Genomic DNA, 23,590 nt, shown 5'->3' with positions numbered 1-23,590 from the left:
CAAAGCTTTTGATCAGACATGTTAAGTAAACTCTCAGGACTGTCGAGTCTGCTGCTCTGGCAGATGTCGGCTCGTGGGACTCCTCCTCTCTCTTCATCCCCTGACTGTTCCTTATCAAATCCATCCTGTTGCTTTCATGTGCTGAGGATTACGGTGCCTCTTCCCCACGCACTAGCTGGCCCTCAGTACGAAGATCTGGTTGACTGAACAGCGTTTGCCATTTTTCTCTTTTCCAGTGTAGAGGCCCAGAGAAGCACTGCAGTTTCAAAAACCCCATTTAGCTAACCTTGGCATTTCCAGGACTTCTTTCCATGGGCAAAACTCAGCGGTCAGAAGCTCTTTACTTTTGTCACTCCTTCTGTTGTCCTCAGGGGTGGCAACGGGACAGGAAGTGTTGCAAATCTCCTTGTGGTCCGTTGTCCATGTCCCACCACAGCCAGCAGGGTTGTCTGTTGCTGGCCTTCTACCCAGTGCTTCAGTAGAGAGTGTCCCAGGCCACCGAGCCTGTTGGCTAAGCTTCTATGATGCAGTTCCATCCTTTTTTTTGCTTCTGCTTATTCTGCTTAATCTCCAGGGCCAAATCCTCTTGAGAAGTCTGGACAAACCATGGGTGTTTGTGGCAAAATATTCCCTCCAGTGTTTGGGTTAGGAGCTGCTGGCAGAGTAATTACTCCTGGGCTCTGCTGTGCATTCACACTGTGTGTGCTGCCCCCAAGCAGAGCTGAGATGCTGGTTTCAGGATTGGGGCCCTGCTCAAGTTAAGCAGAGGGCAATGGCTTATTAAACAGTGATGAAGATCACCACTGGCCCACAAGCCAGTGCTTGGCATGGCAGCATCTCAGATGCAGCCTTCTGGTCATGTGAAATTTTGGCCATCCTGCAGTGAACTTGCAGGTGGAGCTTGGATGTCTTGGACAGGGGGTTGTTGTCTTCTGGTGTGTTTTGTTGGGGCTAGGATGGCAAATAGAGAGAATTAAGTGTCCTTTAAGGAGCTGGCTTGGCCCAGTGGATTAATGTCTTTATCTTGGTAGCCTGAAGGGAACTTGGTTGTATCTCCAGTTGCAGCACCTTGCTCCCACCCCTCTACCTGCTTTCTTTTCCCAGGGCTGGTATCCAGTTGACAGTAAGCTTCTTGGGACAAGGATGTTTCCTAGGTATTGTATGTGAGCAGTGCCTGTCACACTAATCTCTAGGGAAATATAAATCTTTATTGTCATACAGATTCATAACTGCAACAGAGTCTTTGCTGTCTTTCATCTATGTGTCCCAGGAGGCTGCGTGCAGTTGACTGTGATTTCTGTTGTTTTTCCTACAAGGAAGGAAGAAGTGGGTTTACAGGTGTTGGTCCAAACCCTGGTACTAAGGTGATGGTCAGTTATTTACCTGCAGAGACTGGAATGTGCCCACCAGCAGAGGTGACTGGCAGTTGTCAGTGGGCAGATAGAAAACACAAGTGGAGGCTCTATGTGAATGTCTGTAGAGCCAAATCAGATCACTGGTGGTCAGAGAAAAATGCAGAAGGGGACACACAGAACATTTTTTATTTATTATGTATCTTGTTGGAGTTTTCTTCCACGTGTTGCTCCTGCTGCTTTTGAAATCCATGTAAACTCATAGCAACCACAGCATCTTGCAGCAGAAGTAGATCCACAGCTTAGTGGTATGTTGTGTGACAAAACACATACCCCCCTTTCTTTGTCTTAAGACTGATGCCTTCTAATTTCATGCTTTCTTCTATCTGCTTTTTCTGTATTTTTTTAAAATATTTTTATTATTTGCCCTTTTCGTAAGCTTTCTACACCGGTGAGTTCTTAAATCAGTTGTTAAGATTTTGCAAGGTGTCTCCTAGCAATGCTTAGCAAATAACTTTTCATGATCTGCTTGTTCATTTGCCCCAACTGAAAGCCCATGCAGTTCTTTACAGTACCTTGTTCCTTCAGAAATTAGTTCCATCTGGATACCCAGTGCTATCTGCGTTTTCCATGAGTGGAAAAATGGAATGTGGGACTGTGGCTATGCCAAACCCATGCCATAGGTCTGGCTGAGCTGTGCTTGGACCTGAGGAGCACAGCTCCCTTTACCCCACTGTGTCTCCTGCATTTTGCAGTGACACAGCTGCTGGTGTGAACTTTGCCAGGGGAAGATATTTGGCCCTTTTTGGGACAGTAAACGTAGGCAGTAAATGTAGTGGATGATGACCCCCACTCCACTTAAGCTCTGTTCCAGGTAGGCCCACCTGCCTCCTTACAGTGAGATCTTCAGAAGTGGCTAGAGTTGTAGAAATGTTGCTAGATTAAATGACAGCAGCATCTGAGGCACCAAATGGTGCCTTTGAACAGCCCTCTTTAAACTTTTGAAGTGTTTTCCTTTCGTCCTGCTAATATCCAGCAACACAAACCAGGTAAAACTATTCTGTGCCTGAAAGAAAGAAAAGCAAGGGAAAAAATAAATCAAAACCTAACTTCCCTTTGGCTTTTATCCTTGATGTCATCAAAAGACTAAAAAGGATATTTCAGGCCTGGCTTTAGCCTGATGGAACAGCAGGGAAGTTCTTTTCTATTAGATCCTTGATACAATCACATCTGGTGAAATCACTGCGGTCACATCTGCTGAAATCTTCCATCATTTCAGATTTGTTTCAAAAGACTCAATCTTTCTGTTTTTAAAGGGCACGACTTCTTTTACAGCCCCTCCTTGGTGCCTGGAATGGAGATTAGACATCAATCAAGCATCTCAGACCTCCTTTGCTCTGAATGCTGCAGTCAGCTCTTGTCTCCATGTGCATGTGTGGGGGTGCAGCCTCTTGGAACTGTTTTAATTTACATTAGGGAATTGGGAAGAAAATGTTTACACTTGTCTGTAGGCTCAGGGGAGAATAGACAATGCAACTCTTCAGGGTGCTTCGTTTTCCTGATAGATGCCCTTCAGGATGCATCTTTTTGCCACTGCAATGTCTTTTTGGGCTTTAGATGGCTTTTGTGACCTTGGAAAGAAGAATGAGAGAGAGATGAAGTAGCAGGGGTGTGTGTCTGAAAAGGACCTTGCCTCTGGCAGTGAAATCGTCGAAGAAAGAGCAAAGAAAGAGAGAAAAAAAAGAAAAATTAAACACAACCTCCATCCTGAAGTATATCAAGACTGAATCACTTTCTTTCTTCTTCCTAGTTAACATTTCTCCCAGTCTCTTCTTGTAAGTGTGGTGAATACCATCAAAATCAAACACTTCTCTCTCCCTTACCTGCCCCCAGTTGAAATAGGAAATTAAAGAGCCCCATCCTTCTTGCTCAGTCTGTGACTGTCTAAGCCCTGTGCCCAAGGCCATGGAGCATGAGGAGAGGCTCACTCCTTGTTTGGAGGCTCTTCTGTTTGCTCTTTCCACCACCTCAGTGCCTGCCCCAAGATTCAGACAGCCTGCAGAGCATGACAGGCACCTGTGGTGGGGGCAGCCTGGTGGAAGCAGACAGTGGTCACTGAGTTTATCAGCTGTGGTTCATTGGCTTTTACTGGAGGAAAGGACAATGAAGTCTTTCAGGGCAAAAGTCCATATGTATTACACCTGCTCACAACCTCTGATTTGTCTAAATTCCACTTGCTCCCCTCACTAGTTTAGTCCTTCCTTTGATCCAGAAGGCTTTTCAGCTCCCTGCTTTTCCCCATTCTTGGATGTGTAAGTGCAAACAGTGTTGACGTGTTGCAGCTCAACGAGAGCTCCCAAGCACCTCAGGCTTCCAGTAAAACCAAGAACCAGGAGCAGAAGGTACTGCAGGTCCCCGGCTTTGTTTTGAGTCAAGGTATGACCTTTCATACTATCCATGGTGTTCATCTCCAGTCTTTCACTTGTGAGTTATGAAGTTATCAGTGACTTGTGATAGCACGGCATGTGGAGCAGGCTGATGCTACAAGGAAGGTTGCTTGTTTAGCTGTAGCTCTGCTGTCTTGAATGTGTCTGTACAGATAAAACAGCACTACATTTCCCACTAATGACAGCTCGTGTTCTGGGGGCACAGCTCAGAGGATGAGCTGGTCACAATGCTCAGGAAACATGCTCAGCTCAATCTCCATTAGATGAGACTTGAGCAGGGCTGAGGTGGATGGAGACGTGGTGGATATGGATGCTGGTAAATTGCGCTGTGGTGAGCAAAGTCCTGATGGTCTCATAGTATTAAGGAGTTTGGCCATTGCCTTGTCTTAGTAGAAAATACGCACTGGGACACTGGAGTTACTTGTAACTGTCCATGTGTTGTCAGCAGGTTGCTGCTACAAAGTCACCCTCCATGTTTCTCTGACACATCCACACCACCAGGCATCAGCGTGATTTACTGTAGAGGCTCAGAGGCCAAGCTGGCATCCCATGTTGCGTCTCTTGTCCAAGGGGCTACAGAGCTTGTGCTGCAGAGCTACAGCACTGCAGGGCAGCAAACAGGGCATAGAGAGAGGGGAAAACAGAGAATAAAAGAGAGGTGTCTGGGTCTGGGTAGGGAAAGGAATTTGGAGCAAGAGCTAGGAAGGACATCTGGGAACCAGATTATTCTCTTTGAGCCCACTGCAAGGAGCTGGCTTGGATAAACGAGAAGTGTTCTTGTTTCTCTGCTGAAAGCTGCAAAATGTGATAAGAGTAGGTGATCTGGCTTTGTAGAGAGAGGTGACATCTAGGGAAATCATTGTACTTTTCATGTCTTTCAGCTTGGTGAATAGTCTTACAACCCTTTTAGAATAGTGAGGCAAAATTTGAGACCCTGCATTGACATCTGCACTGCATGTTCTGTAATGAATGTCCCTTGGGGTGGTGTGGTGGGACCTGTGGCACTGACTGGTGTTGGGTGGAAGGATTAGCAAAAGTAAAGCAAATTTTCATCAGAGCAGAGTCAGTTGACAGGGCTCAGGAGCAGATTATCATCACAGCTGCTCTGAGCTGCACACCAGGAATTCAGAGGCGGACAAACAAGCCAAGCAGTGAAGCTCTCTGCTGTTTTTCTGTCTTTTGACTCACAGCAAGGACTGAGCCAGGGGATAGGAGTGTAGGCGTTGCAGAAGTTCACGTGAGTGGATGGTCTCTGGCGTGAGTAATTTGTTGGACTGGGTTGGCTTATGTTTGCTTTTTGTCGAACTCACGTTGACTGAGCCAAAGATAGCATCCTTTTTCTTTTTAAACCCATTTTTCCATCTTCTACTGGCTAAAAGAGGGGGTGCACAAGTGACATGTCTGCAACAATGCCATAAATCCAGACAGAAATAGAATTAGCAGTTCTTTCTGGTTCCGGAGTTTGTATCTGCGAGGTTGTGAGCTTAACCAGTCTGGGTTCCTCGGAGCAGAGCTGTGTCTCTGTGAACCTGTTGTGCCTTGGGACCTGGTGCTTGGGTTTTGTTCCAGAACAATATCATAAAACTTTTATAGCAGCGTGTTGACGAAGAGCATGGGAAGAGAAATAACTTAACCCTCTCTTGCTGAAGTTGGTGTTGCAAATGCTTCTCCTGTTTCCCCAAATCCTTCAGCTGAATGTGGAACACTGTGGGGAGAGAGAAGATGCAAGATCTGTGGAGATGGGGAAGAGAGAGCAAGCAGGAATCTGTCCTTGCACAGATTACCATTTCTTAAATGTCTTCAAAGTCCATTCCTGTCCCATTAGGCCCTGACACGTATCGGTGGTGTTATTCGTTGGCACCTTTGTACTGCGTTGTGCTCCAGCATTTGTAGAACTGGGCTTTAATCTATGTTGATTATGTTTTAATTGAATAAGTAAATCTTTTACAGAGCCCTGAATCAATAGAGATGTTTCCATTCTATTTTATTTTATTTTTCTAGGTTTCCTAAGGACATTTAACTTTTACAACCTTACAACTTGTTCTGCAGTGTTTGCTAGTCAGCTATTGCATAATTGTTCTGGGGAATGAGAACCTGGGAATAATATGGCCCAGAAATGCTAAGAAGCAGAAATGATATTGGCTGATCTTCTCATCTACCACCATCCCTTCTCTCCAGGGTCAGGGTGCCAAGAACGTCCTGTGTGTACTCCAGGTTTATTCCTGGGTCTGCCATTCCCTTGATTTATCACTTCATATGCTGGGGTCTTGGATGCCCTTTGCATCTCTCCTGTCCTTTCCAGGCTGACTTTTGGCTGCTTAGCTTAAAAATGTGCTGGAGTGGAGCAATCACAGTTTTTCTGTCTGGGAAGCCTGTGGTAGTTATAGGCCAACTGCTGGAAGATGGAGAAAAACCAAACAAGAGCCATGAAGTAGAAAGGAAATTGTACTTTTGGAGCTATGAAAATCCAGGTGCCTACAGTTATATAGGAGTAGGGGTCTGGGGTAATTCCTGTGAAAAATTTTTTTTTTTTTAACAATAGTTTGGATGGAAAGACTTTGGCTCTATAATAAAAATAGGCAAGAAGAGTTGAGTTTCTAAGTAGTTTCTAACCTGACTTTCAGCCTTTTAAATGGTGTGTTCTTGCATAAAGCACATTGGAGCTTCCATTTTCTTGTTAGTCAAGCCAAATTTATTGTAATCCAATAAAATTTAATAATCATTAGGAACTAATGAATGCCTCAGCATGTGTAAGTTTGGCCAACTAACAGCCTGTCTACATAGCCTGTCTCTCATTGACCAACTTGCCACTTATGTGTCAGATTGATTACTGGGGAGTTCTGTAAAACAGGTAATGATCGAATACTCCTGAAATGAAATTTAAATAAAAACTATCTGGAACAGCCAGTGAGCCAAAGAAAAAAGCAAATTTTTGGCTTGGAAAATTGAAATAACTTGGTGAGAGTGAAGGCAAACAGAGCTGGATTATCTGTGGGAGGTGCTGGTATGGTCTGAACAGGCTTTGCAGTTGATATTAGGTGAGTTGTTAGGTAATTCTTTAATATTTTTATTATTGAAGTCGTCAAGCTCTGAATGAGCTCTTCACTGAGCTCTGTGCTTGCACGTACGTGGAGAGACTGTCTGGGGGATTTGCAGATAAGTAAAAAATGGAAAGACAGAAGAAAATTAACTCATGTTGAGAAAAGACTTTCAATGTAATGTTTCCCTTGACTCAAGAACTTTGGTTTCTTTGCATGCCCTAATTGTGGGCTGGCTCAGTGGGGCTGGCTCCTGGTACCTACTTCCAACACCGTAGGGATCCTTAGCTGGTTTTGTTAAATTTCACATTCCTGATGGAGCTGCCTCATTTCCAAAGCACTGAAAACATTAAGGAGGGTTTCCTAATCTGTACCTGCCTTTGTGCCCTGTCAGGATGTACCACTGTTGGGTTGGGCTGTACAGCACAGAGGTCCTTTCCAGAAGTTTTGGACTAGGTTAGTTGATCGAAAACAAAGCATGTGAATGAGTCCTCTTTTAAAATACTTATTCTATCAGGGCTTGCAGTGCAGCCATTGAACAGTGGCTTGGGGGTCACATGCTCTCCTGTGGTGCTGAGACCTGGGTTTTACTTTTTGAGATGGGTGGTGGTGGTGAAAATTCATGTCTCTTCCCTTCCAAGTGAGCATCCCTACCAACCTGGGTACAAGTGGGGCTGGACATAGAGAAAGCAAAATGCATTGAATTAGAAAGGGTCCTGGCTGCACGTTGGCATTTTTTTCTGGGCTTTCCTGCATAGTAGCCTTTTCACAAGGACCTTATTTATGCTATTTTGTGACTGCTTATTGCAAATCACACCCTTCACCTTGAATCTGCTAGAAATGGATTGAACCTTTTCACTCTTCCTTGAAGGGGCTCATTTTTCAGATGAAATTTGTGAAGAAGTGTTGAATCAGAGAGGCACAGTTACCAAGAATTGATTTAGAATAAGAATAGGTGCATGTGGCTGGTTGCTGACCACTATGGCTTGCAGTTCTTCTCTCTTTGTGCTTTACCTGAGATGGGGACATAGCAGAGGAGATGCTCTTGGGATCCAGGTTCTCCAAGCCTGTCCCCAGCTCTGTTTTCCCGGATGGGTATTCTTGGTGTCCTTCCCCTTTCACCTCAGCAGTGAATTGCCAAATTGCTAATCCTCCAAGTCAATTTAACACAGTGTATTTCATTCACATTTCCCATTGTGGGAAATACATGAAGAAAAGCCCCAAAACAGCATAAGTCCCTGTGAGATGGAGGCTTGCTGCTGGTTCTGGAAGGAACTATAGCATTTCAGCCTGTTTGTCCCTGAAACCGGAGAGTTATTGATGGGCATGATGGCAGCTCTATGAGTAAGAAATCACGTACCAGGCCAAGTGGTTTGAATAACTGGAACTTTTCTTTCTTCTTTAAGGTTAATCCTGGTGGCAAGACGCTTGAAGAGAGGCGGTCCAGTCTAGATGCAGAAATTGACTCTCTGACCAGCATCCTGGCCGACCTGGAGAGCAGCTCTCCATACAAACCTCGGGCTCAACAGGTTAGTGGCATGTTGCATAAACAGAGAGTGGGAAAGGGGCCAGCATCGACTTCTGGAATCAATTTGCTAACTGCTTGGTATTTGTTGTGAGCAGGCATGCCAGTTCCTCCTGATAGCATCCAGATGTGGCTGTCAATGGGGAGAAGGGCACAGCTGCTCTGAGGGGGCACCGGCTCAAAAGCTGCCACACCTCTGAGCGAAGGGCCTCTGATCCCGATTGTTAGATTGCCACGGAGATGTCAGAGAAATACTTTCAAAATTGGCATTTCATTCTCCTCAACTTTTAACCAACAATAGCTTGTGAATTAAAACCTGCTCAGTTCACAAGTACTTTTATGCTTTTATTTTCTTGTCATTTTTCCGTTTTGTTAACTTTTATCTGTCATGCCGCCAGAAGGATCCAGATATTTGCGTCTCAAGTTGTTTTCTTTTGTTTTTTGTCATCTAATCAGTGGCGATGAAGTGGCTTGGACCATAGCTCAGCTGTCAGGGTGGCTGTAGCCCAGCAAGGCAGACAGGAATTCACACTTCTCTGCTGTGTCTAGACGAGGACTGCAGGGGTGTCAGTGGCTCAGCTAATTTTTGTCACTCATCCTAGGTAGTGCTTGAGTGGAGCTATTTAAGTTCTACTGAGATGTCATCTATCTATCAGAGGAAGTGGTGACACCCTGGTGGCACTTTAAAAAAGGGCAGTTCTTGGGATCTCATAAAATCTCATAAAATCATCCCAGATATGTTTGTGCCCAGTTGTGCCCTGTTGTTCCTTCCTAATCTCATGACTGGTCTCATTTCTTACATGTCTGTAGGGATGTATGCAGCTATATATATGCTGTATTAACCTTGCTAAAACACCTAAAGTCAAAAGTATCAAAGGTATAGGTGAGTGATGGGTGCACACCCATATAAACCTTCTCTTTGGTTTGTGGCTTTTTTCATTCTTTTCATTGCTGCATTTCTTTTAAGTAGCTGAGAACTGATACTTTTGGAGCAGAACTAAAGTAGTGATCAGAGTCTCTTTAGAATTGCACATGTTTAAGTCTGTGAACTGAGCAAAAGCAAAGTGAAATCAGATTTGGGCATTTTTGGAAGTGTACATCTGCCACAGAGACTCTGAGTTTCCCATCCCTTCTGCAGGGACTTCCCTATTAAACTCCTTTCATTCTAGCAACATGTGCACAGTTATTGCATAAAATTACAGAATTGTGCTTGAAAACCAGTCTAATTTGGGTTAGTCAGTCAAAAAGAGCAACAATGTAAACCTGATACCATTCAGTCCTTTTCCCAGTGAGTTTTTGTTGTTGTGATAAATGAGACAAGTTCTGCTCAGGCACTGCTTTGAATAACCCATGTTCATTTTGTTCGTGTGGGCCAAACACACACAAATGCACACTGTTACTGGGAAATGCTTTATAGTGTCGAAACACTGCGAGAGTTAACTGAAAGAGATTTGTGCAATGCCCCTGGCCAGCTCCAAAATCTTTGTAGTAACTTCTGTACCCACTTTACTGAGCATTTGCAGTTTGCTGACATTGCTGACGACTGCCTCCTGATACTTCTTCCTTTGGGATCTGGGGTTCTGTGAATAAGTTGGTTATTTCACTTTTATTTTACACCTTTACCATTAAAAAAGATAAATAAAAAAATCACAGCATTCAGATGCAAACTTCTGCAGGTCTATTTGAGTTTATGGAAGATTCGAAGTCATAGGCCAAGTTTGGGCGTCAGCCTCCAAGATGACATGTGCTGCTTGGGGCACATGCTCGTTCCCATGGCTTTTTGCCCACAGCTCAGGTGGGGGCTCTGCAGACTTTTCCCTCCTTACCCAGGATGGTGAGTCTCCCAGGTGCATTACACACTGTGCAATCTGGTGGGCAGAAGAAGCTGAATTCCATCTCTGAGATCAAATCCTAATTTCTTTTGTTCAGTTTATCAGGCTTTTCAGGACTTATTGGTTAACATAATGATGTCCTGTGAAAAGTACAGCTACAGCAACTTCTAACTTGAGCTGTTAGAGAAAGAAAATGCCAGAGTTGGATGTATCATCTGCTGTAATTAAAGAGTACTCAAACAAGTCCTTGAAAGGTGGTACTAGAACGTAAAGCTTTGATATTTTCCTTTGTTTGATCTGTACTAAGTATTAAAACCGGTGAGTCATTTGATGGTCTTATAGTAGGATAATAGATTAGGCTGCAAATTGTAAGGTACTTACTCAGAACATCAGCACATTTATTGGATTACACCTTAGCTGACCTTCCCAAATTTATCGAGGTAATGGCTGCAGATAGGAAAATAGAGTTACGACTTGTTTTCAGAGAAGACATTTTCAGTTGTGCTTATGCAGTTAAAGCATTATAATAATTTTGTAGGAATACCTTACCCTTGGGGATATTCCTGTTCTGGAATAAGAGAAATTTTATTGTTAGGTTCCTTTTTTATATTATCTTCAAGGCAGTTTTAAAGCAACATAAGCTAAATGGTAACATAGTCCTCTCTCAGTGGAGTAGGAGTGATAGCAGGGTAATGACAAGCAGTTTATTTAACATACTTTGCCCATTGGCATAAATTCACACAGAGGGAAGCTCTATTGATCCTTGGTATGAGTTCAAGATTGCAAAGAGACACACTGCACCAGGAGGTGCCTCTGACACAGAGGGATGTGTGCCCTCTGCAGTAGGTCTGGAAAGTCCTCAATGTTTCTCAAAATGGGTGGGCCGATGCCAACCCCAGACAATGTCCCTTAGCCAGCAGACCTGCTGTTGAGGACATGGATAAGTATGCATCTCTACACCATCCCTGCATTACTTATCTGGATGTCACTCTAAAAACTTTTTTTGTGTCCTGGGTAGGTGACAAGGACACTTCCATGAGCTAAAAATGACCAGGGAGAGAATTTGGACACCTATGGTCAGCAGTGCCTTCCTTGTACCTGATGGTCCTGCCTAACTCAAGGCAGCTGAGTTGGAAAGCAAAGGTAGCTGATGGCTGCTTCCCATGCCTTGGGCAGAGGAGGTGGGGTGTTGTTGCACTGCAGAGCTGTGTTGCCCTCTCCTCTGAAGTGATGAGTTTGAAGAGCATTTTCTCAACATGGATCCTTTATGGAGCAGAAAAGGCCTTTCCTTCACATAGCAGCAGAATTGGTGGGAGAGGATCCTTCTGCAAGTTGAGTATCCCAGCAGGAGTCAACCTCAATGTCTCTAAACCTCAAAGTGAAAGATTCTCTCAGGCTTTGTGTTTGGAAAGTTCTTCTCTCTATCTTGAGGCAGTTGAGAGAGCCCCCTGCAGCAGAGGTTTTTTTAGCCACTGATAGTTTACTTCATATTGGCCATCAATAACGTATGGGTAACTTTCATCACTATAACCTCAGAGCCAGGCTGAGTCCATGCCTTGCAAGAGAAAGTCTCTCTAAATCACAGAACCAGTCAGAATTGATTAAAATGCAGGCTTTACCTTTCAAAATTGCACATCTCTAAAAGCAGGGAAAATTACAAGACTAAATCATCATCTTTAACCTCAACACAACAGCATCTAAGGATGTTTTCTGTCATGTGAAGTGGTGTAGGAGAGACTGTATTCAAAGAGTTCAGCTTGAGCTGAGGTTTTAGAAAGTACCTGTGTGACCTTCACTGTCATGACGAGTTCCAGCCCTCTGGTACAGTGAATTGAAACGGAGGAGATGACCAAGACGATCTCAAAATTACCATGACTGCAATGTCATGTGAGATTTAGCTTGCCTTGGGTATTGTTTGAAGACCTGCAGATGCATTATGAAAAAAAATCTAATTAATATTTTCCTCCCTCTTGGTAAAGCTTGGAAGTGCTAGTGTGATGAGTAAAGCACAGAGCTCCTCTTGTGTAGCTGCAGTGTGTTTCTGTGTACATATCACACCTTCTAAATTGCAGTAACGCATTGGAAAGTTCAGAGGCAGAGAACCCACTGTGTCTTTCATTAGTAAAAGGAGGCATTAGTAAAAGACAAGACATTAGGTGCATAACTTTCATGGATGGGAACAGGGGCTAGTCCTAAATTGTGTGAACCCCTGAGTAGAGGCCTGGTGAATGCTATGGTCATGGGGCTCCTCTCTTAAATGGTATTTTTCCCAGTTTTTATCTGTTCTGCTTAAATCCTTGCGTAAGAGATCAGTGCAGCAAGACCTTAAGAAAAAAAACAAAAAAGCCAAATTTCAGCCCATAAAATAAATGTTTGCATTTTTTGAAAAACAAGAAAACTTTGTGGCTCTGGAGAAAGGGCTTCCAGCAGAGACTGTGGAAATGAAATACTGGAAATAGCAGCACACGTAAGCTCAGGATTTTTTGTCCCTGCTGTGAATTATGTATTGAATGCTGATTGCTTTGTCTGGAATTGGACACCTACCTTCTGAAACTCTTGAGTTTTATCCTGAATTTCCAGCAGAATATCTGTTTGGCAAAATAGCACTTTGTGGGAGGTGTACCAAGTAATGAGATGTACCTGGTCTGAAGGTATTTAATATTTTTTTAAAAGCAAATACTGTGTTGCCAATATTTGTGATGTATTTAAATAGCAAAAAAACTTACTTGACCACCCATCATGGTCAAGATGAAATTTATTTGTGTACAGTTCTCAGAGGCAGCTTGATCTGGAGGGATCTGGACTGGCACTCTGGAGACCTGTGTCATTCCCAGCTACTACCACTGTGTTAAATTACCTTGAACGTAGCGTTTCCTCACTGCTTCCTCTCAAAATCTCTTCTGTCCTTGTAGCCTGGGAACCTCTTCAGTGTGATTTGCCTCTTACTACCCATGTGTATGGCACGTAGCAGTGTGGAACCATGGTCTGGGTTGAAGGTGATGTGGTTGTACAAATAGTGGAAAAGAGAAAGAAATTATTTTTTTCATCTACCAGATGGGGAAAATCAAGGCAGAGTTAGGCAAGATACCTGAGGGTTCATACCTCTGTCCCTGCCTCTGTGTCATTGCCCCTAGTACTAGACATCTGCCACTATCCAACACTGTCAGCCGAAGTGAGCAATATTTTGAAGGAAAAGAATCTTATTCTCAATGTGAGCTACAGAACAATAAAAAAGTAAAGACGATTAAATTAAAAAATCAATGATACATTTTCATTATGTTCCAAACATAGTGGGAAATAATGTCTTGTAATGACTGGAGTTTAAAAGAGATTTAAATGTTTGACAGCGCTGGTTGTTATTCCATCACTTTTTCTGACAATCAGTTGAGGATAATAAAAGCAGTGAAAAGGCAATGGATGTATTTTCTTTCAGAATGATGGGACAGGATTGAACAGTATCAGCTGTAGGATGGCAAACCATGGAACAAGGCAAAATGTCGAGTGCTGAAGACTCCTAGGAGGACTCTTCCATGTGAATTTCTAATTTTAGTGCCCCACTTAGAGCTGCGTCAGGAATGCACAGCTAAGAGTTCGGGTGTTTTATCTTTGTTAATGCAGAGCTATATCTCCAACCATGAATAAAGCCTCCTACTCAGCAAGGAGCAGCAGATTCCCCCAGCTTAGAGAAAGATCCTTATGATTGCTCTTGGTCGGGGCTATGAAAAAGAGATTGCTGAATCTGTACTAGAAACAGTCCATGCAAATTTGCTAGTCCAGGCTTAGAGTCACTTTCATTGTTCCTGGTTTTTGCCTGAGCTTGGCTGCTTTCATTGGTACACACCGAAAGGATTTTGCAAGTGCAGTCTACAGAGTATTTGCTAGCGTCCCAGTTGTTGTCAGGAATATTTTTTTTTTTTAAAAAACAAAATTTAGGGGTACAAACAGATTGAGATTGATATGGTAGGTTCAGAATTAATTCCTCCCTCCTGTAGCATTCATGTGACAGAGAGTTTTATGGTTCCTCGGTTATGGGACTCAGGGGGATATGGCTGTTTCAGATATTCAGTATGGGCTGAAGTCAAAGGCTTTGCTTCTGCCATCTTCACATATGATATCTGAGGTAAATAAAAGTTCCCTGGCCTCTTTCTGCTGGTCTGAGCATGTCTAATTTGTGGGCACCTGCACAGCTTTGCCAAAGAGCTTTCTGAATCCAGCAGTACAGCAGGGTAGCCAGGCAGTGCTTTCCCAGTTGCAAGGGATTTCTGTGTATTTGTTCACTTGAGGTCTGTGCATTTAGGGTTTTGTGGGCTTTTTAATCTCTTCGCTTGTAGGACAGAGAGAGGTTCATTGGGAATAAGCCCATCTGCTGAAACTGAGAAGCATCCCCTGTCCATCCTAAAGGGTTGATAACTTTATAGTAGGACCATCCAGCTATTTCAGAGCTTCTGTGCTACATAGTGCTTTTCCTGAAGGCTCTCAGTGCTGCCATTTTGCCACTGACTTGGATGGCTCATGTGTACACAAAGGGATGACAGTGTCTCACAGAGGTGTGCCCAAGCTGGCCTTGAGCTGGTGAGCTCCAACACTCATAAGCAGCATCAGAGGACTTGTGCAGGCTCACTGCAGAGCTACTGGCTAGGGTGTTCTCAGTGGGCTGTGACACTTTTGCCATAGTCATGGACATCAGGAATTGCATGGGCTGTTTTAAAGATGGGGTCAACTCTGACAGCTGCTCTCCTGCTTCTAGCTGCAGCACGCTGGCTTTGCGCTGTTTGCAAAATCCGTGTGGGTTAGTGAAAGTAGAAAAGAACACATCCCGTCTGGAGTAATTTCAGTAGGTTCCTCCCAGGACTCAAAAAGCAAAGCCTCTATATCCAGAAACCCTTCCTCCTGTGGTTCCCCTCTCCAAAGGCAGAGTGACATTCCCACCCTGCATGAGTGGTGCCTGAGATGGGCCCAGGGTTGAAGCTTTCTAGGAGCACCCCTGCGGGTGCGCTGGCTGTGAACAGCGCACGTCTATCACGCCATTCCTGACATGTCTGCAGGCAGGAACACACACAGCACAGGGATGTTCAGCCACGTATGTGTGAGCTGGGGGGCACAGCCAGGAGATGATTTCATGTATGTTTGGATTTGGTCTTTCTCTATATGAAGGGGAAAGCTTCCTGTGCTCATCAGCTCCAGCCGGTGCGTGCGGCAAACTGACTCTGCTCTGATTAGCAGATGCTTGAATCTGTTGCATCTGCCGGTATGTATTAAACCTTAATCCTTTTGATAAGAGCATGTCCGTGAAGATTTTTAAAGAAAGTTTTCTGAGATCCCAGATTATCAGCTTGTCACAGATGAACAGGATAAGAGTGACCTTTGCAGGGTATTATTTCTTCCTCTTGTACTGTCATCAGAGGGAAAATAAAGCAGCACTACTCCTGCTGTTTCTTTTTTCTGATATATAATCAAGTTCACAGTAATATCGGTAAGGTTTTCTTTTCCTCTTTCGCCTTTCTCTTTTTTTGCATCCATTTGGGTTTCCTGCCTACGTGCTTGGCTACAGCTTTAGATGACGACTATGTTGGCTATATTGGACTTTAAAATCTGTGCAGGCATCCCAAATTTGTGTGCGGATAAAGATAAACATTTACTTTGGGAACAGTGATAAAAAGCAAATAGTACCTCATAATTTGATCTTTTTCTCATTCTGCATTTGTGATTGTTTTGCTGTGAGTGGTTGAGAGCAGGGCTCTTATTCTCTAAAGCTGTTCAAGGCCTTCTACCTATTGTTATGTTTTGTTTTCTATCTTCTTCCCCACCACAGGACCAAGGCACTGTATACCATCATCTCAGGAAGCCTGTCATCATTTCCCCATCCTTGCTTTTTGGCACTCGCTGTGGTTTGGCACTCTTCTCAAAGGGACCTGACACACTTCACAAGCTGTCCGTGTGTCCAACCAGTGAAGAGCAGCTGCCTCTAGGGCAGAGACCTGTGTTTTGTTGGGACACGGACTCTGCTTGTGTTCTTTCATGGGTCGATGCATCTGAGTGCTTCAGCGGCATCAGATTTACCACCATGACAGCAGCCCTGTGAAATAGGGAAGTGTACTGGCTGTCTCATGGGCAGGAGAAGAACCAAGGCACTGGGAGATCAAATGTCTTGGTTTGTGCCCGGGTCAGCAGAGGAGCTGAGGTCACAACATGAGTACCCTGTCATGGATTTATCCTCCTCTCATAGCACATGTGAATGGATGGGCAGAGGTACATGAGAACCTCCCCTGTCAGGAGGATTTAGAGTGGTCTTGAGTGTGGGGAACTGCATCCATCTCTGCCTTGGAGTGAGTGAACCAAGCAGGGGAAATAAAAACCTTTATGTTTCTTCTGTGGGAGGGTGTTGCTTGAGACTCAGCTACAGTTTTGTGATTTACGGTCAACAGACTTCTTGATGTGATGCCTTGCCAGCAAACCCACAAGAATTCAAAGCTTCAGGCTCAGAAAGTTGTGGTGTCCTAGACCTGTATCATCACTCTCTGATCTACCCAGCACTCCATAAGTGGGAAGTTTTTTCCTCCCAGCTGTGTGTGACTGGAAGTTTAACTCAGTCCTCTGGCACAAGGCGGTGATTTCCCCACATTTGCGGCAGCCACTCTCCTGTCCAGTGCCTGCCAAGGAAACAGTTGGAGAGTTTTGAACTAAAACCGTAGTTGATTAATTCTTCCTAATCAGCACGCATTGGTGTCCAGCAGTTGGCTGCTCCCCATATATGGTTTGAATTCTGTGACCACTTTTAAGTGGGTCTGAGAGAGGGATATATCTGTGAAGAACTCAGTGCCGGGCAGGAGGGACTCAGATCCGTCTCGGGAAGCTGCAGCGAGGGGCAGGATGTACTCAGATTCGTGTCCTGCGGAGCTGTGGCCCTTGGGCTGGCCCGTCCACACACGTGCGCAGTGAGCTCCCAGCCCGCCGCGTGTCTTGCAGGCAATCTGAACTTTTGCTCTTCCAGACTGTGCTGTAAGCAGGATCTCTGACCTGGAACATGGATTGTTTGGCTGACATACACAGACAAATGCCAAGGCTAATACTAGGGGGAGAAGGGAAGCAGGAGGGGCAGTCAGGAGAGGTAACAAATGAGAACAGGAAGGGTCAGAGTCTGCTCAAGACGCAAGACACAAGTCCATAGGAAATCAGGCTTCCTTTGCTCTGCTCTCTATGGTTTTTGTTCCTTTTGTGTTGTGTTTTTCTCTTCTGCACACAAGAGGAACCAGCTGCATTTCCCTCTCTGCTAGGGAAAGGAAATAGTTCAGAGCCAAGGGAACAGCACAGCAACTTATAGAAACACCTGCATGGCAATACATCACTTGGGACTTTGCTCCCACAGTGGCCTGTGCTGGACGTATTCCCCAGGCCATTTCCACCGAAGTGGGAATGATGGCTCTGTGGTTCGTGCATTATGCTCACAACGAGGAGGGCATTGCCTTGGTATGCCTTTGAATTGTCTCGAATCTGTCCAGAGACCATTGCAGGGCCGGCATAGATCTTGCTGATGGGAGTTACTGTTGAGTTGTACTCTTTAGAAGAGAAGGACAGCTACCTTCTGCAGTTGTAGTTTCTAAATACATCTGAAAGGTGGAGGGTCAAGCACACTGGGAAGCCCTGGCATTTAAAGTATGGCCTTCTCAAATTTGTCCTGGTTGTTTACTGGTGCCTGTTTGCATGAGCACTTGCAGCTTTTCATGCATTGTGCCCTGAGGAGGAAGAAGTTTGATTCTTTCATTCTGCAAATGGAGAACTGAGGCACAGAGAGACCATGCAGCTCATTGTAAAACAGGGCCTTGGGCAGACATCAGTGACTTTCTGAGATAGTGTTGTCATTCCCTGGTCTGTACTTGTCTTGTGTTTATGAGGGTCTGCCCTACCTCTCTCTAGGGAGGGAGGACCTCTCCCTAGAACCCTTGATGGCCAGTCCAAAGGCAGGGCAGATCTGTTCCTGGCCTCATTTCAGGCAGGGCCACCTGTAAGGATCCAGAACCCTACAGACATGTGAGAGCTGGCCCTGCAGTTTCTGCATCAGACCCTGCTATCAGTGTGTAAATAAACACAAATAGATTTGTAGCCTGAACATATCTCAGGATTGTTCCAAGGTGTTCCTAGTTCAAAACCTAGTTCATTAAAGTAAGAGGCAGAGGCGTCTGTGAATGGTTTGAGAGGCTCTGTCTATATTTTCTCTTATTGATTGCCTTTTGCCTTCCTGTCTGGAACCTTTTGAGAGATGACTGTGATGCTGAAATGCATTGTCTCTTTCTGTATATTAAAGCTGCCTAGGCTAAAAAAAGCCCTAACCCACACCCAGCCTATATCTGAAAGTCATGAATTGATAGATCCTTGCTATAGCTCTTCAAATAACTGTAAATTACTCCAGGCTGTTACAGTTTCATTGTAAGGAAGTTCCTTCCTTGACTCAGACTTCTTTGCATCACAGTAAAATGCAATTAGGTGACGTACTTATTGTGGCTTGGAAGCACTTACAATTCTCTCAGCCTTATGTTATCAACTTTTACTCAATAGCAGGCTTGTGGACTGTGTCACTGTGCCTGTGTTAGCATATATTATCACCATATGGTGTTTCAGTAGTGAATAGGAAACTTCTATGAGTATGTAAAAGAGGAAGAGATGGAAAAAAAATATTACAGCAAGATAAATTTAATGTGCTGCTTCACTGCTGAAAATAAGCACTCTAACTAACTGCTGTTTCTATAGGAGATCAATAATGTGTTGGTCCAATGAGTATTACTGTCTTCTCGCACAGATTTAAAAACAAAACTGAAAAAAAATGGACCTGGCCAGAAAAATGAGATTTTGAAGCAGTTATAAATACTTCTGCCAATGTTTTCAGTCTGAGACTGATTCCTCCCTGCCCAAACAAATTATTTTGAGTATTACAATGAATTCTTCACTTGGAAGGAAGTAGTTCCATGCGTATAAGTACAGTAAGAGCAAGGGCAGGTTGTGCAGTTTGCGTGGCATTGTGTGTAAAGATAAGTAGGATTGTTGCAATTGTCTCACCTGGTTGTCAGCATAACTCAGGTCAGAGACTTTGCTGTCCTGCCATAAGTAGCACTGTTGTTTGTCTTTGGGTTGACAAGAGACTGTTACCCCCTTTGGAGTGATTTGTAAGATGGCAATGAGAGCCCATTCCTGTCCCAGGAAGCTCAGAACCATGAAGAATTGCCATCTTGTGTAACAGCAATCACTCCAGTCATCCTGGAGTCTCACACAATTTTGATGCCTTCTTCCAAAAGCACTAACTTGTGATCCAGGGAGAATTCAAGAAAGATGGGAAGCACAGCCCTGTTTCCATCCATCAGAAAACCAGGATGCACATGCTGTTTCAAGCTGTGATTATGAAGAGGGGAAGAGAAGGTGTTGGGGTTGTTTACTGTGCTGGTTTGCAGAAGGATCAACTGTGCATTACATGGAATATCTGTGCAGTTAAAACCCTTTTGCAGCCTTAAAAAATGATGGATAAGCCACTGTTGTTCAGATGGATTTTTTCAGCGCTGTATAGTTCAGCAGGGAGATAGTACAAATACTGTTTTGAATTGTAATTAATCTTTTTCTGGAAAGATTTTGACTGGAGTCCACATCAGCAGCTAATGTCCAAAGTGCAAGACAGGGGTTCAGGCTGTGGAGTAGAGTGACCATGAAGATCATGGTATTTTATGAGGCCCCAGTGACAGAGAGCTGCTACTGTGCTTGACACAACATTTTGCTTAAAAAGCTGCGGAGATACCATGCAGAGGATGCAATTGTTAACTGCTTCTTTGGGGTAAATGTAGATCATTGTTAGGTTTTGGAGGTATCTGGAAGAGCCAGAGCCAGCACCCCAAAGCAGGGTTGTTTAATACTGGAAACCATCAGGCTTTCTGGCAAGACTTCCCTGTGACAAGACTTGGCTTTGACACTGTTGAGTAATGTGGTCATTTCTAACTAATGGCAATAAAACTTTAGAGAACACCTGCTGCTTTGATATTGAACATATGTGTGCGTGCTCATGTAAAATCACAAATGCATGCAGGTCTAGAGAATACAATTTACATTTGGCATCTTTCCTACAAATTGTATTTCAGAACACCTTAAAGTCTTCCTGTAAATAAAGCACTTCACAACTGAGCTCATTAATGGAGAGAAGATGAGGTAAGGCACAAAGACAAAGGAGGAAAAAGGTGGGGTTTGTTTTGTTTTGTGGGCTTTTTGAAGGCAAAGCATCCATTTGACGAATTCAGTCATTTGCTGAATGTACTCAGTGATTTCTCAGGAGGACATATGGACAATCTCAGGAGACTGTCTGTGTGATAGGAGCTGCATGGAGCCAAAAACAAAATGATGGGCTGATCACTTATAAAGTATAAATGGAGGGAACATCTGAGGATCTCTGGATCTTTTGCTTATGAGGCAGTGCTGGATTATCCCCTATAATCAGTGCTTTCACGAACCCAGTTTCAAATAAATTAAATGTAAATATCTCATTGCTTTCTTTGGGTGATTATTCCAGACTGAAATGTATACAACTGCTAAGAGCTATTTGACTTCAGTATTTCCTTTCTTAGTTTAATCTCCTTGTTCCAAGTGACACTTCGTATGTGTCCATGCATGTGTGCTCGTACCATATGGATGTATACCACATCTATACATACAGAGTACAAGGAGGTTGAAATTCCCCTGTACAGAGCTGTAATAAAAGGACTGACAGACTGGGTCTGTAATATGCTTGACCTGACAATTAAGCAAACTTATTACCATGTCAGCCTGCCAGATGGATCATCTATTCATGATGTAACGTGTGTTGCTTCTTGAATGTATTGGAGTGCAGTTTCCTATTTTATGTTTGTTGAGCTGAGAAAGGGAGAGGGAAGAGACAGTTTTATTTGAACTAAACCCACTCATTTTAAGTGTGTTTAATGATAGCAATATGTGACAGATAAAATAAAATCCTAGGCCCTGGTCCATGTTTATTTTAATTTCAAGCAATGGGGAGAGATGGAAGAGATAAAATTATAGGCTAAAAATGTCTCTTGTTGTAAAATAGCAGCTTGAGCCCTGAAGGGACTTTCCTTGCTGCACTCTAGAGGATTCTCTGATATGTCTGTCAGAGCGTTGCCAGGTAGGAATTTGGGGCTTTGGCCCTGGGAAAGGTCAGGTTGGACTGATTGGCATCAGCTTTACAGTTGTTTCCTCTTGGCTAAGGCTACACTGAAAGAGTGAAGAGGAAAGAAATACTCAGTTTGAAGCATCTATCACTAGCCTGGACTTTCTTTTAACAAGAGGTGAGTTCTTCTCAGAACTGTGTTGTAGATGTGTCCCTGAGACTCCCAGCCCCCTACTTGCTGTTGTACAACCTTGGCTGAGCCATCTTGTGCCTCTGGGCACTTCTTTTAAATAGGGAAAAAAAGTCTTTCCATGCCTGCCTGCTCAGCATACGGTGTTTAGGTGATTGTTCAGTACCTGGTGCAGTGAGGATGCATAGGTGATGTTGTACTATTCATGACCCTATAGTATTTGCACCTGGACCTCTGGGAGTGGGAGCACTCTTCTGTGATGGTAGCGTGGGTGGATTGGGATAAAGTGTCTGTCACCAAGGCTTATGTTGAGCACACCCTTGCAAGTTTGTGCAGCTGTTTCACTTTTCTGTGCAGCTAAGCTGGTAGACCCAACACCAAAGCAGATATCTGTTTGTCTTTGAAATACTTACCAAGGTGCTGTTCTCCATTTTCAAGCTATTCTCTGCTAGAACAGCTTAAGAATTCTCTGTACATCCAAACCAGGTCCTTCAATCTGCTAGTACACACCTCTGAGGAGCTGTAAGCTCACCACTCAAGGAAACATGAAAGTGATCCTCTTGTTCTGCAAAGATGCTTGAACTGGCTTCCCAAGTGGAATGTTGTGCCCAACACAAGTGCAGTATGGTAAAAGGGAGGTAGTAAAGATTAGTGCTCAGAACTACCATTTCCCTGGGAGATGCACTGTCTGGGGATGTACCAGTGCATCCAGTCCTAGTTCTTTCACATGCTGTTGGCTGACCCTCTGTTAATTGGACTTCCCACATGCAGAATAGACTGCGGTTTCACTGTTGGAAGACTATCCCTTGGGGAATTTTTAGTATCTTATTTACCTGTCAAGCTTTCTTGAGCACCTCAAATGCTGGCTGTTGTGAAGACTCAGCTTCAGCTCCAGCTTGGCTCATTTGATGAAAGCATTTTGGTATCCTGCTTCGTGGACCTAGATAAATGCTCTTGTTCCAGGACTTTGTAGATTGAAACTGAGCTTGGAAGGAAATCACATCTGGAGTGTATTCAGTCAAGGACATTTTGTCCTGACTCATATCATTATAGTGTTGGTTATGTGCTGGGTTTCTGGTAAAGATAAAAGTAGCCTAAGTCTGGTTTCTAGAAAAAGAATTTGCCTGCATCAGAAATTGGAATTCAAGCCTTGGATTTTCAGTGTCTTTCTGTCTTCTGTCAGGGTATATAGGCCTGAAATTAAAAGCCTTAACTTGTCCATCCTGTGTCAGATGAATGGTCACTCCAGCTCAGTGCTCTTCCTACTGAATACCTAAGAAAGAAGACAAGAGTGGTGCAAATTCATAGCAACACTACCTCAGAATATTTCCCTTTATCTAAGAATTTGCTGATTGTAGAGTCTGGCTTGATAAAAATTATGTCTTCCTTTATATTCAGTCAGGGATTTTTCTTTCATTAGATCATCCAATTGCTTTATGAATGCATGTAAATCTCTGGAATTTAAAGCATCCCATGGCAAAGGAGTCCCATGGAGGAGGGGTAGACCCGCCTTATTCTCAATATTTTCCATTTACCTCCCATTAGGGTGGTTTCCTGTTGCTTTTTTTCTAGCAATGGAAGAGACAGAACAATCATTCCTCCTGTTGGTACCACTCAGAATTTAGCTGTCTCTTTTCAAGGCTCAGGGCTCCTGGGATACTTAGTTATTTCAGAGAATTTGAAATATTTAAGTGCAGTATCTGTTTGTTTCTGATCAGGTATTGCTATCTAACTGCAAACTGGTGAGCTTATATGCAAAAAAAAAAAAAAAGGAAGTGGTTATTGGGCCTGTATTACTCTATTTTTATTTGCTATTGACTTACTCTGAAGCAATGGATTAACTGTGGATTTTGTTTATTGGAGGCGAAGCCTGTGATTCAGCTGTGGGACTTTCAGAGCAACTTCCATAAAGCCCTGCTTTTTTCTGGTTTGTTTTGGTGGGCTTTTGGTTTTTTGCTTCCCCTCAGTCATTGCAGAATTAAATGATTTGACTAGATTTTGACCTCTTTGCCAAACTTCTTGTGTGATTTCCAAAGGCAGTATCCATGGGCACTTTGATGCTTTCAAATACA

General features: G+C 43.7%; 1 protein-coding gene across 7 annotated transcripts in view; it reads left to right on the top strand.

Annotated features, from left to right (window-relative positions):
* LPP (LIM domain containing preferred translocation partner in lipoma) overlaps positions 1-23,590 on the top strand; it is a 328,422-nt gene that overhangs the window by 159,913 nt on the left and 144,919 nt on the right. For all 7 annotated transcript variants that reach the window (XR_003528319.1, XM_027647152.1, XM_027647153.1 and 4 more), the window contains one exon: positions 8,244-8,366. Coding sequence is in view for 6 of the 7 variants with exons in the window: in XM_027647152.1 (XP_027502953.1) it covers positions 8,244-8,366 (123 nt within the window). In the remaining variant the exon portion in view is untranslated. The remainder of the gene's footprint in view (positions 1-8,243; positions 8,367-23,590) is intronic.

Source organism: Corapipo altera, unplaced genomic scaffold (genome assembly GCF_003945725.1).
Source record: "Corapipo altera isolate COAL_440 unplaced genomic scaffold, ASM394572v1 113, whole genome shotgun sequence".
Classification (NCBI taxonomy): domain Eukaryota; kingdom Metazoa; phylum Chordata; class Aves; order Passeriformes; family Pipridae; genus Corapipo; species Corapipo altera.
The sequence above is the reverse complement of the archived record's forward strand: the minus strand, read 5'-3'. Positions and strand labels throughout refer to the sequence as shown.